The sequence below is a fragment of the Mesoplodon densirostris genome, chromosome 1 (assembly GCF_025265405.1).
Source record: "Mesoplodon densirostris isolate mMesDen1 chromosome 1, mMesDen1 primary haplotype, whole genome shotgun sequence".
Taxonomy (NCBI): Eukaryota; Metazoa; Chordata; class Mammalia; order Artiodactyla; family Ziphiidae; genus Mesoplodon; species Mesoplodon densirostris.
The window spans coordinates 63509727-63523536 of NC_082661.1; the positions used below are offsets into that span (position 1 = coordinate 63509727).

General features: G+C 45.1%; 1 protein-coding gene across 1 annotated transcript in view; it reads left to right on the forward strand.

The window, feature by feature from the left end:
- PROM1 (prominin 1) overlaps positions 1–13810 on the forward strand; it is a 108049-nt gene that overhangs the window by 79112 nt on the left and 15127 nt on the right. Inside the window, exons 12-15 of the mRNA XM_060096116.1 lie at positions 1480–1632; positions 8665–8788; positions 10578–10681; positions 12965–13049. Coding sequence (XP_059952099.1) covers positions 1480–1632; positions 8665–8788; positions 10578–10681; positions 12965–13049 — 466 coding nt within the window. The remainder of the gene's footprint in view (positions 1–1479; positions 1633–8664; positions 8789–10577; positions 10682–12964; positions 13050–13810) is intronic.

A 13810-nucleotide genomic window follows, 5' to 3' on the forward strand; every position in this document is an offset into this window, starting at 1 on the left:
GGTTGTGTTCTGTTTATAATCCTGTTTCTTAGAGGCTCAGGGAGGTGAAGTGATTTTTCAACTCCCACCTGACTATGCCCTTAATTATCAATATGCCATTTCCTACTGTGTGGCTTGGCCACCCCAGCAGGTGTCGGAACAAAGATAAGACAGACCCTTTCCCAATGAACTTCCAATCTCAGAGGTCAGACTTTCACAGATGAAAAGAATGGTACAATGATCTGTCTACATACCAGCTCCCCTTTCCTTCCACCTTCCCCTGCCCCGAGACTGTAAGTTTATTTTAAAAAGAAAGTTAATGAACTAGATGAGGCTTGCATGAACTGTAAAGGATTTCTGAGGCCAGATTCCATGGCTTATTTAATTTTGTGTCCTCAGTACCTGGAACAAAAAGTCACAGAATGGGTGCAGGTGGTTATTATAATTATCGAGGTTTTATATATATATATATATAGATCTTTATTGGAGTATAATTGCTTCACAATACTGTGTTAATTTCTGTTGTACAACAAAATGAATCAACCTTATGCATACGTATATCCCCATATCCCTTCCTTCTTGAGCCTCGCTCCCGCCCTCCCTATCCCTCCCCTCTAGGTCGTTACAAAGCACTGAGCTGATCTCCCTGTGCTATGCTGCTGCGTCCCACTAGCTAACTATTTTACACGAGTTTGTTCTTAGTTGAATGAAAACCTGTAGTGACAGCTTTTGTCGCATAACTAAGTTCTTTGTTTTATAGTGTTTTAAAGGTTGGGAAGCATTTCTACCCTTGCATGCTCCTGGGTTGCTGGAAAATTTTGATGTACATTCCAGGAATGCCAGTAAGACCTAATTGAGGATCCATTCTCCTGAAATGTCTCACAGGACCATTACAAAATCGAGACTTGCATTCTGCAGGCCTTTGATTTAGGATGCTCCTAGAATTCTAAAATATTCAATGCACTCATCACATAGAGAGTGTCTGGCTCAGTAAAGAACACAATTCACTCCCCACCCCCCCAAATATTCCTGCAACCACAAAACATTTTAGATAAAAGACCAGAGGAAGGAGACCCCAATTTCCTTATCTGTTGTCTAATCATGATCTGTCTACATCTCATCATCATTATAATAAGCACTTACAGCCTCAGGAACCTTGAAAGAACTTACAAACCTTAAGGGGCATGGTTATCGGTAGCCTTGGAGAGGTTGAGTCAACCCTGCTTCTGGGCCCTGTGGAGGTAAAGCAAAGGAAAGAAACGACAATCCCATGACCACTGAGAGCTCTTTGAAACCAAGATAAACACTGTCTTGGTTGGATTGGAGGACTAGGGGTGAAAAGGGGTCTTTTCACAGCACTCTCACCCTCTGAGGACTTAACAGAGGAATCTGATATTTGATTGCCAAGGGTTTTTCAACCACTCCAGCCCAGGTCTAGCAGCTTTTGTGTTGTGATGATGTCACCTCATACGTTTGCTAACACTGTGTTTGTTCCACCAGGTGGCTGGGTTGCTTGGTTGTCTGCTGTTTACTGACCCTTATAGTGATTTTTTATTTCCTGGGCTTGTTGTGTGGCATGTACGGCTACGACCAGAAAGCCACCCCAACCAGACGAGGCTGCGTCTCAAACACTGGAGGCATCTTCCTCATGGTGTGAGTGTTGGCTCTTCCTTGCCGTGTGGGGGGAATGCAGGGAGGTAACTCTGGTGTGACAGGGACCCGGTGACCTCTGGCAAGTAGTCTGGGTTCCAGTGACGTAGGCGGGCTGGTATGACTGTACTTTCATCGGTCTGGGAAATTCCATTAAGCATGAAAAGTAAAGGAAACTCTAGATTGGTTGCACTTTGATTGACAAGCTTAAAAGCTGTTAGCTCTTTAAAGCAGCTATCAGGGAAATTATTTCCAGTTTGCTTTCTCATTGTTTTTCCCCATATCTATGTATCTACATATCTATCTGTCCATCCATCCATCCATCCATCCATTCATCCATTCATTCACCATACTTGCTAAATATTGACCTGGCAGAGAGACACTGTTCACTCTGAAACTTGATTTAGAACAGAGGTTGCCTACCTGGCACCCTTGGAGTTAGACAAGTAGCCTACATTAGTGATGCGATCAGGGGTGAAGTACCAGCAAGCGGTGAGTCTGTAGTGGACTGGAGCAGTTATCCCCATTTCAATTGCATTCACATCCAAGTTCATATTTTTGGGGAAAAAAAAATCCCTTTATAGGGTATAACAAAGCAGAGGGGTCATGAGCTGGGTGGAACTGGAGACGGAGCCAGTAATGTAAACCAGTAACTAGGGGTAAAAGCTTCAAATGCTCCCTAGAGGGGAATCTGTGTGAGTTCCAACTCGATATTCTCTTTTCTGATAAGCTTCATGGAGAACCAGCGGCGAGGGGTGTGATGGGGCTCGAGGGGAGTGTAAAGATTTGGAAGAAGTCCTTTGGGCAATAGAGAATCAAAACCACAGCCATTTCTTTACTTATGTCACTAGTGACATGCTTTAACTTGCTTTTTAAAACTTTGGGTCACTCTAATAATCATGCTGCTATGAGCTGTGATTCTAAGGCCTTTTCCTTAAACCTTCAGGCTCCACTCTAGTACACTTTATTAACATTAATACAGGCACATGAGTTTCTTTTTTCTTATTGAAGTATAGTTAATTTACAATTTGTGTTCATTTCTGCTGTACAGCAAAGTGACTCAGTTATACACATATATACATTCTTTTTTTATGTTCTTTTCCATTATGCTTTATCACAGGATATTGAATATAGTTCCCTATGTATACAGTAGGACCTTGTTGTTTATCCATTCTAAATGTAGTAATTTGCATCTACTAACCCCAAACCTCCCCGTCCCTCCCTCTCCCTCCCCAACTCCCCCTTGGCAACCACAAGGCTGTTCTCGCTATGTCTGAGTCTTTCTGTTTCATAGATAGGTTCATTTGTGTGTGTGTGTGTTTTTAAGTGAGTTTTAAAAATAAGCTTAAAGCTAATGACATGGGAGTCTGCCAGAATTGGACAAAATGGGACAGAGCTCCACACGTGGAAAAGCCTATTTGCTTACATACCTAAACTTAAGAAATTAAGCCAGCAAGGAAGAGTTATATGTGCCCAGCCTTTTTGTTTAAATGTACACAGCTACAGACGGAAAATTAATTTAATGTTCAGAATTTAATAATCCTGACACTTGGCTGTTTTGTCAGTGTTTTGATGGTGAATTTATATATCACATCTATTTATTACATACATTTATGTATTACGTCTATTTAATTATTTGAAAGGAGGGCATAACTTGCTCTGCAAAAGTACCAGTTTCATAAAATTCTATTCCACTTTTAGGGATGAAACCAAAAAATGTGATATCTAGCTTCAAAGAAAAGAAATAAAAAATAGGAGAGTCATGAGTAAATTGGTGGAGGCTAAGAGCAACTTCAGTTTGGCTGTAATACTCACTTCTGCAGATTAAGGAATCTCTAAAGGGTTAAAGTCACATGGAAATCTATGGCTTAGGAGCCGTAGGATTTATCTCAGCAGTAGGGAAAAGGCTGGTAACTATAAGTTGCTGTCAGATGCATCTTGGGAGGTCTGCAGACTGAGATTTCTGTACTATTGAAGCCTAGCACTCATGGCATGCTTTGCTACACTTAGCAGAATTCTCCTTCTCTCTCTTGAGACATCTGGTAAACAACTGGATAGACTAATCAGATGAACTAGAGGAATGCCGTTTCTTCTTTATAATTGTTTACTTGCTTGTAGAAATGAGAAAGAGTATATTTAGTTCAGCTTCAACCAAAACACCACCTGCTCTTTAAAAATGGTGATGTTATCCGATCAAGAGCATGGTCTCTTTAACAACCAAGCAAGAATCCTTGCCTCCCAAGAGGATCCTAATGAAAGACCTGGAAGGAGGGAAGCAGAGAATCCTGGCTCCTATCCTGTGTCTTCTGAGGGTCCAGGGAGCATTTTAGGGGCTGAATGGGATGCAGTGGTGAACGTACATCTGCGGGGGGGATATGGGTGGTTTCCCCAGAGATAAGGAGACCTAATTAAGGCAACCAGAAAACAATCTCTTGTACCAAAGACCATTATAAAACTTCCAATTTTAGTTCTTGAAAACAATGCCCAGCTTATCGAGACCTCTGAAGAAAAACTAAGATCACGTGTTGCCATGGGCATATTACATACGGCTGGTGGCAGTTTCAGTGGTTATAGATATTTCAGAGAGCAGTTTGTCAGGCTATAGCAGGTCATTCCCATTTTAGGGAATTTATTTTGAGTCAGTAGACCAACATATGGGAAAAACATTTTGAGCAGAGACGTGTTTTTGTGGTGTTAGTTGTAATAGTGAAGCATTCGAAGTGGCACACATGTCAGCCACTTCGGAGGCTGGAGTAGATTATGTGGCCGCTGAACGGATAGAGAGGTTGGCTGTCCTGGGTGGCTGACGAAAGTTTCTAAGATGTTCGACAAGGGCCTACAGAATTATGCACGTGTTATTATTATTATTTTTTTTTGTGGTACACGGGCCTCTCACTGTTGTGGCCTCTCCTGTTGCGGAGCACAGGCTCCGGACACGCAGGCCCAGTGGCCATGGCTCATGGGCCCAGCCGCTCTGTGGCATGTGGGATCTTCCTGGACTGGGGCACGAACCCGTGTCCCCTGCATCGGCAGGCGGACTCTCAACCACTGCGCCACCAGGGAAGCCCTATGCACGTGTTATTATAACCGTGTGGATCAGGAGTCAGCAAACTTTTTCTATAAAGGTCCAGATAATCAATATTTTAGGTTCTGCTGATCACATACAGTCTTCGCTGGATATTATCATTCTTGTTCTTGTATTTTTCTTCTTCTAGTTGTTCTCCTCCTCCTTTACAGCACTTTAAGCACACCAGCCATTCTTATCCCACCGATCTTACAAAAACAGGCCCTGGGCAATTGCATGCCTATTCCTGACCTGAATACACACATTTTTTTTTTTTTTAACATCTTTACTGGAGTATAATTGCTTTACAACAGTATGTTAGTTTCTGCTGTATAACAAAGTGAATCAGCTATACGTATACATACATCCCCATATCTCCTCCCTCTTAATACATGCATTTGGTTTTTTTTGGTTTTTTTTTTTGGCGGTATGCGGGCCTCTCACTGCTGTGGCCTCTCCCGTTGCGGAGCACAGGCTCCGGACGCGCAGGCTCAGCGGCCATGGCTCACGGGCCCAGCCGCTCCGCAGCATGTGGGATCTTCCCGGACCGGGGCACGAACCCGCGTCCCCTGCATCGGCAGGCGGACTCTCAACCACTGCGCCACCAGGGAAGCCCAATACATGCATATTTAGAAAACAAAGGCTGGAATTGTTAACAGCATGCTCTTTAGAGTAGTGGGGTTGTTTTTTTTGTTTGTTTGTTTGTTTGTTTGTTTGTTTCTTTTTGCGGTATGTGGGCCTCTCACTGTTGTGGCCTCTCCCGTTGCGGAGCACAGGCTCCGGACGCGCAGGCTCCGGACGCGCAGGCTCCGGATGCGCAGGCCCAGCGGCCATGGCTCACGGGCCCAGCCGCTCCGCGGCATATGGGATCCTCCCAGACCGGGGCACGAACCCGTATCCCCTGCATCGGCAGGCGGACTCTTAACCACTGCGCCACCAGGGAGGCCCTAGTGGGGTTGTTTTGAAGTGAAGTGTTCTCTCAGAGGTTTTGATTATTTGTGTAACTTACACACACACACACACACACACACACACACACACACACACACCCTCTGATGCCCACAGTTAGAAGCCTGGTGCCTGGCAGAGCCTTCACACACCTTCCCCTTCTTCACACATCTTCCCCTTCTTCACACTTTCCCTAACGCAGTAGCCCTGTTGGTCTGAGAAGGTCCAAAGGGACTTAGGGCCCCACCAGCAAACAAACCTTGCTATTTATTTCCGAGGAGCCATGCAGATGTTTCTAATTATGCCTTGAGCATTTGCACTGGGGGGAGTCATGCCCTTTGAGAACACTGTTGTGATTGAGAGCATCAGCCTGCACACTTCCTAGGGTCCTTCCTGGTGTGCACCAGCGATGGTATAGGGTTTGGCTATTCCATCTAGACTGATTTAAGAGTTTGCTCCCTCTGTGTCTCCAGCGGGGCCACTGAGCACTGCTAGAGAAAAGTCATACAGCAGAGCACATTAGGATCCCTACAGAATTTTGATTCCCCACCTCACATGGACCCTCCACAGCCCTGCAAGTTCCTTCCTTCCTCCCTCCCTCCCTTCCTTTATTCTGCGATGGTCTTTCCACTCTGATACATCCATCCTCCTTATTTTCCTCTTCTCTTAGCTGATGGGTTTACCTTTCTCTTCATGGAGAAAATAGAAGCCATCATAAACTGGCCGCCCCCAAACCTCTGAAGGCACCTGTGCTCACACGCATGGGAAGCCAGAGGCAGAAGGGTCTCTCCCATCTAGGCTCCCCCGCTCCCCAGCACCCCCGCTGTGCTCTCAGCCCATCCCCACCCACCATCCCGAGGATGGAACAAAGCCTCCCTTCTTTCTCCTGCGTCTTCATTCTCTTCTCCGCTCCTAGACTTTCTTCTCAACACTGAAATATGTTCTGTTCTCTCCCCTCCTTAAAAACCAAAACAGAAAACTCCTACCAACACCCCTTCGTCCATCTAACTCCACTCTCTGCACAGATGTCTCAAAATAAAGATCTGTGCCTGCTGCCCGTCTCCTGCCACCTCCTGCCCAGCCTACACCACTGTGACTTCGTTGCCTGCCACTTTCAGGTCAGCAGTGACTTCTGTGTCTCCAATACGGTAGACTTCTTCAAGTCCTTCTCGACCGTGTCCTCACAGCAGTGACTGGAACAGCTGCCACTTCTTCTGCAAACACGCCTTCATACCCCATCAGTGACCTCACACCCTCATGGTCTCCTTCCCACCTCCCTGACCCTTCATTTTGGTCTCGTTTGCTGCCTCTCTCTCTACCACCTGTTCTCCAAATGGTGAGGTCCCCCAGGCCCAGTCCTAGGCTGCTTCTCCCTCCAACCCCAGCCCCAGGGATCAATCATCATTTCTAAGCCACTGACTTGCTAAAGTAGGTCTGTAACCCAGGCATCTGTGCTCCAAACACCTGGCGGACTCCTCCACAGCATGTCCTCTGAGATGTCTCCCGAGCAACATGACCAGAAGCCGATCTTCTCTGCCCTCCCTGTCCCTGCTGCTGACAAGCCCTGGTGCCCCTTGCCCTCCCTTTCCTTCACCTCCAGTGCACGTCTTCACGACGTCCTGCTGCATCTGCCTCCCAGGTCACACCTCTTTCACCCGTTGGCTCCCCTCCACCACCGCCAGCTGCACCAGGCCACCATCCGGGGCTAGAAGCAGCCTCCTTGGTGGCATCCTCCTCTACATAGGCACCTGTCCCTCCATCCTTCACGCTCTGCCAAAAGGCCTGTTCTTCAGAGAGAAATGGGGGTGTGTTCCTCCGGTGCTTAAAGGCCTTCAATAGCTTTCCCTCCCTGCATCCCCCATGCCCCACCCAGCTCGCCCCTACCCGCCTCTCCAGCTGCCGTTCACTGACGTTCTCTGCCATCTCTCTGGATGCAGAGCTACGTCAGCCCCTTTCAGACTCCCAAGAGTACATTTCCTACTGTCAACTGAAAAAAATGCACAACCTGAAAGCTGAGAATTATGTTTTATTTGGCAGACAAAACTGAGGACTTGGGCTTCCCTGGTGGTGCAGTGGTTGAGAGTCCGCCTGCCAATGCAGGGGACATGGGTTCGTGCCCCGGTCCGGGAAGATCCCACATGCTGCAGAGCGGCTGGGCCCGTGAGCCATGGCCACTGAGCCTGTGCGTCCGGAGCCTGTGCTTTGCAACAGGAGAGGCCACAACAGTGAGAGGCCCGCGTACCGCAAAAAAACCCCAAAAAACAACAACAACAAAAAACTGAGGACTTAAGCCCAGGAGGCAGCCTCTCAGATCGCTCTGAGGGACTGCTCCATAGAGTTAAGGGAGGAGCCCGGATACAGAGGAGTTTCTGCAACAAAGACCAGGTGGTAGGAACATCAGAAGGTAAAGAAAACCAGACATCCCAAGTTAAGGAATTTAGCACTTTTCTATGTATGGAAGATGCAAGAGTCTGGGCTCACTGAAATCATTCCTTTGCCCTGCACCTCAGCTATCTGGTGCCAGCATCCTGCGCTTTCTCATCTTGAGTCTCTCAGGGTGCCCCGTTGGAAGGTGGCTGCAGCAGCTGATGACTTGATGGTGGGCATCCTGTTTTTATCCTGAGTTCCCTCAGTGCTCACTGATGGGGCAGATATAATGTGATGGATTGATGGCTGCAACATCCTTTGTTTACTGATAAGGCAGGCAACATTTTTTCATTGACACTGCCTTACAACCTCCTCCCTCACTGGAAAGCCCTGGTTCACTCAAATGACTCCAGAGCCCATGTCTGAACCCCCATGCTGGGCTTGCAAGCAGGCGAGGGACTCAGTCCTAAGTGTTCCCTAAACAAGTGCCTGGTACTTCCTGTCTGCACCCCTCGGTAGGCCGACCCGTTTAACCTGCAGAAAGCTGAAGACTCCAGGTCATTTTATACATTGAATAGGTAGCATGAGTAAGGACTAGTAGGTAATATTGAATAATTCCTTGTAGAATTATTAACTTTATTTCTATTTTTTTCCAGCGGGGTTGGATTCAGTTTCTTGTTTTGTTGGCTATTGATGACCATCGTGGTTCTGACCTTCGTTGTTGGTGGAAATGTGGAAAAACTGGTGTGTGAACCTTACCAAAACAAAATGTTATTCCAGGTAAACATGGTTTTTGTGCCCATTATGAAGAGCTTGAGCCAAAACTTTTATTTTCCCCTTTCTTGTGGGTTTCTTTGAGAGCAAAAAGATGAGCAGGTGGTTTGTATTCAGTAGGTTGAGGTTCCATCTATTTGTCAGAGCAAAAAAATATGGCAGTACAGTTGACCCTTGAACCACAGGGAGTTAGGGGCGCTGACCCTCCACGCACTCAAAATCTGCATACAATTTATATTCAGCCTTCCGTATCCATTGTTCCTCCTTTCTTGGATTCAACCAACCTTGGACCATGCAGTACTGTAGTATTTACTACCAAAAAAGATCTGCTTATAAGTGGACCCTCGCAGTTTAAACCCATGTTGTTGAAGGGTCAACTGTATTCTTTTTTTTTTTTTTTTTTTTTTTAATGTAAGTGAAATCAGTACCAGGAATTAAGGCTTGCTTGTCAATGTTGATTGTAATATTTGGGGAGAATACAATTCTCCTCAGCAGTAGTTCCCAAATGCAGAACATCAGAGGATAAGTTCCCGGGTTCCTTCTATACCTCAAGAGGTTTCTGACATTTCACATAACTTCCCAGATGACAGTTGCCCACACAGATGGTTTGAGGGTCGTAAATTTGAAGTGAAAGAGACTGATAAATGACACACCTCATAGCTGAGGGTTGTCCCTGGTGGAAATCTGACGAGGTAGTTGGGAATTGAATTCAAGGCTTCACTTTCTCCATCTAAGACCAACTACTTCACACTCTAGGGCACCAGGTGCAAGTTTAGCTTCATTAGTTAATGAGGAAGTTTTGATTTACATGTCTGTCTTCTAACTTTGGCTTTCCAGTGTTTTTCTCTAGATTCTGATTTTAAAAATAATTTGTTTTCCTATTTTATTGTATATTTTTTTTGACCTCAAATCTGTTATAAAATCAGGTGAATGCTTGCTAAAATAAACCAGTTGTGGTGGTGGTATTTTTTTTGTGTGTGTGGTACGCGGGCCTCTGTCGTGGCCTTTCCCGTTGAGGAGCACAGGCTCCGGACGCGCGAGCTCAGTGACCGTGGCTCACGGGCCCCGCCTCTCTGTGGCATGTGGGATCTTCCCAGACCGGGGCACGAACCCGTGTCCCCTGCATCGGCAGGTGGACTCTCAACCACTGCGCCACCAGGGAAGCCCTGCTGGTGGTATTTTAATTACTCGGTTGAAGAAAATTAAATCGGGAGCATCAGTTTGTCAAATTATCTCCATTTGGCCTCTTGATAAAAAATAATAATAACACACCAAACCAGACTTCATCTTTTGTACTGTGTTAAATTGTTAAAAAGGAATTCTTAAAAAATAGAGGGTATTTTGAAACCATTTACACTCCGTAAGTGTATATACAGTCATGTACCAATTAGCCCACGTTAAATATACATAATGTGAAGTCAAAGATTGTGCCAGATTTAATTCCTTTTGTCTAGAGGGAAGTAGTGAAGATCTGGGTCTACTGCTTCATGGCTTTCTATTAGATATTCTGAATCAAATTATCTATTTTTCTCCCATTTCGAATGTGTTTATTTTACTAAAATGAAATGTTCCCCCCAAAAAGTAGTCTCAATAATTCCTACTGATGCTATCCAGTGGTCGATATCTTTATTCCAATCACACTATTATTTTCTAATTTTAAGTTTAAAATCAATGAGGAAAATCATGATATAAAAATCCCCCAGATACCATATATTGAACAGAATATTCATTTTATTATATGCATGTATGTTAGTGTAAAACTGTCTTTAAAAAAAAGTTTTTTAATTTGTTCTAGGTTTTGGACACACCATATTTACTAAATGCGGATTGGAAATACTATCTTTCTGGCATGGTATTTAACAAACCAGATATTCATCTCACTTTTGAACAAGTTTACAGGTATAAATAATTGCATCATGCATTTTTTGCTACTTAGAATGTTGTGTTTTTACAATGAGACTTTTGCTTTCAACATGTCTTTAATTTTAATGGTCAGCTTTCCAGTTTTAGAAGTAAGCTGTTCTCTGGTTTTAGCAGTAAGACCAAAAAGATAATCCTTTCCCTGAAAGCCTTCTAGGCCTTAGGATGGTGCTATCCCAAGCTGCCCTGTCTTCATTACTAGAATTAACTGGTAACAGTGACCCTAAAATTCTTGTTTAAGAAATTCTTGTTTAAGAATCACCCTGCCCCAAGTGAATGCCATATAACAAGAATTCATTGGATGGGTCTGTTGATGGAAACAGTCAGTAAACATGGGAATTCCCTGGAGGTTGAGTGGTTAGAACTCGGCACTTTCACTGCCAGGGCCCAGGTTTAATCCCTGGTCAGGGAACTAAGATCCCGAAAGCCATGGTGTGGCAAAAAAAAAAAAAGAAGAAGAAGAAAATCAATAAACAGTCTATAATAGGAACAGAAAAGAGTTTTATTTGAGCCAAACTGACGACTATAGCCCCAGAGACAGCCTCTCAGATAGCTTTGAGGAATTGTTCCAGAAAACCATGGCTTTCAGAATAGTTTTATGCCTTGTCAGAACAAAGAACATTAAACAAGTCAGGGATACATTCATTAAAGGTTTCAAAAAAAAAAAAAAACAGATCAGGACATACACAGTGAATCACTATGGCCTTGGCACCTGGGAAGGGAGTCTTATCATCAAAGGAGTACCAACATAGATGTCCCAGGGAGGGAGATATTTAATCTTTATTTTTAACATGGACATTCTTTACTTCTGGTCAATGCACCCTTTTCTTTCATAATTAAAGCTGATGTACAGTGTGTGTTTGACAGGCCACAAACAGCTTGTTTTAGTTAGCATAAAATTTCAGTTAAATCATGTAGAAGCCAGAAGGACTTCCCGAGACCTCAATATGTGAACATTTCTTTCATCAGGTCCAAATCTCAGACATGCTAATTGCAATGCAGCTGGAGATCCAGGCTGCACAATCAGGCTGCCTTGGCTCCAGTCCTGGCTCTACCACCGGGGCCTTTGTGATCTTGGGCAGTTCCACTTCCTGTCACTTCAATAGGGATGATGATAATAGTAATCTGAGTATCACCAGCTCCCCATCACCTCTAGTGAATGAGACAGCAAACAAGCAGCACAGGTGTCGATCTTACTCACACCTCGCCTCCATGGCAGACATTGGTCATCAACTGTGGTCTTCTACTTTGCCCAGAGGGTCACAGGAGCCTTCTCAACAGCGTGTTCTCGGTAGACATTTTCAATTCATTGGAGTTTCTGTGCACAGTTAATCCATCCCTAGGCTCAGAGGAGGAGGCCGAGCTCCTTGGCCTGGTCTGCCAGCTCTTTGTGATTCTGGCTCCTGTGGAACTCTCTGGTCTTACCTCTGTTGGTTAGTGTATCAGACTTTCTGTTCCAATGCCAACCTACTTGGGGCTCCCTGAAGAGGAGTATCACACCTCTTGGGGATGTGGGAAAGTTGCTTCTCCCAGGCATCCCTCAGGACTGGAGGGCCGTGGCTGCTGCACAAGGAAGAGGCACCCCAGGAAGGGGCCATCTGAGTGGCAAGGATATGCATCAGATGAGGCCACCCTGCTTAGCTAAGCTGAGGAAGCGTTTGTCACATTTTAAAGAAGCACAGAGAAGTGAGGCCAAGTTAGGTTTATAGCCAAAGTGGACTGACCGTTTGGATGTTTGTTGCCCCCTCCCTATCTCCATCCTACCCTTAGTCCAACCTTAAGTTTAGTAGGTGAAGCTCAACCCTGGAAATATGGAGGGAGATGGTCTGGCAGGGGCTTGATAGAGTTTTAATCTTTTATGAAATCTTTTAATGATAATGCTTTGTAACTTACCTCTTTCTGACATCTGTTGTTTTTTTAGATTAGAGTTTATTTCTTCCCAATTTGTAAACTGGTTATTATTCACAGCACTGGAAATAACACAAAGGACACAGATAGAAGGATGTAGTATTTACCAGTCCTAGTGTAACTGTTGCAAACATGGGACATTTAGTAAAACAGGGAACAAAGTCAGGAATGGTGGGCACCCGGGGGATTCGTGCAGCCACTGGTGATGGCCTTCTGTGTCGACACCCAGATGCCACATCTGTGGTCACAGATTAAACAAAGACGAACAGTTCGCCTTTCTCTCCATCCTTAGCAGTGGACAGAGGTAGCCACAACTGCCTTTCTGGATCCTGATTTCTCTGTTTATTCCCTCAGTGATTGCAAAGAAAATAAAGGCATTTATGCCACACTTAAGCTAGAGAACACCTACAATATCAGTGAACATCTCAGCATTAAAGAGGTGAGTAATTAGAACCAATCAGAAAATTGACATTTCTTTACTAAATTCAGTTGTCTTTTTTTTTTTTTTGATGAAAGTCACATAAGGTAAAAATTAACCACTTGAAAGTGACTTTAGTACATTTGCAAGGCTATGCAACTCTCACCTCTACCTAATTCCAAAGCATTTGCATCACCCTCGACCAGTTGACTTTCTTGAGGCATGAGTTTCTCTAGCAGATGATGGAAGATCCTCTCCAGGGGCCTCCCTGCAGACACTTCACAGGGAAAGAGTTTATCCTTTGAGTGTCCCTGTTCCTGGAGGCACAAACCCCACTTGTTTCCCAGGGATACTGACTCTCCCAGACCAGCCATCCTTTTCTGTCACATCCCTGAGTGGGGATAAGAACCGTGGCCCACAGAGTCCTCACTCCTTATGAATGATGACTGTGGCCCCAGGGCTCCTAGATAGGCCTTTAACAAGAGACAGAGTGACAAGGATGGAAGGGAGAGAGGGAATGAATGACCTCTCCTCCTCCTTTGCCCAGACCGGCACCCAAGTCTTGAGTGTTCAGACTCTAAGGAGAGATCCCTGTAGAGCACACTGGCTGGAGGAGGGGGCAAGGGGGCTTCAGCAGCCCAGGCCTAGGGCACCCTTAGCCTAGGCTGTGCCCACTCCCTCATACCTGGAGGCCTTCTGGCCTTCTCAGCTGTGCAGGAGAGAACCTAAGGAACCTTGTTTCTTCCGGGCTTCCGATATAGAAGCAATTACCGAGGAAAATC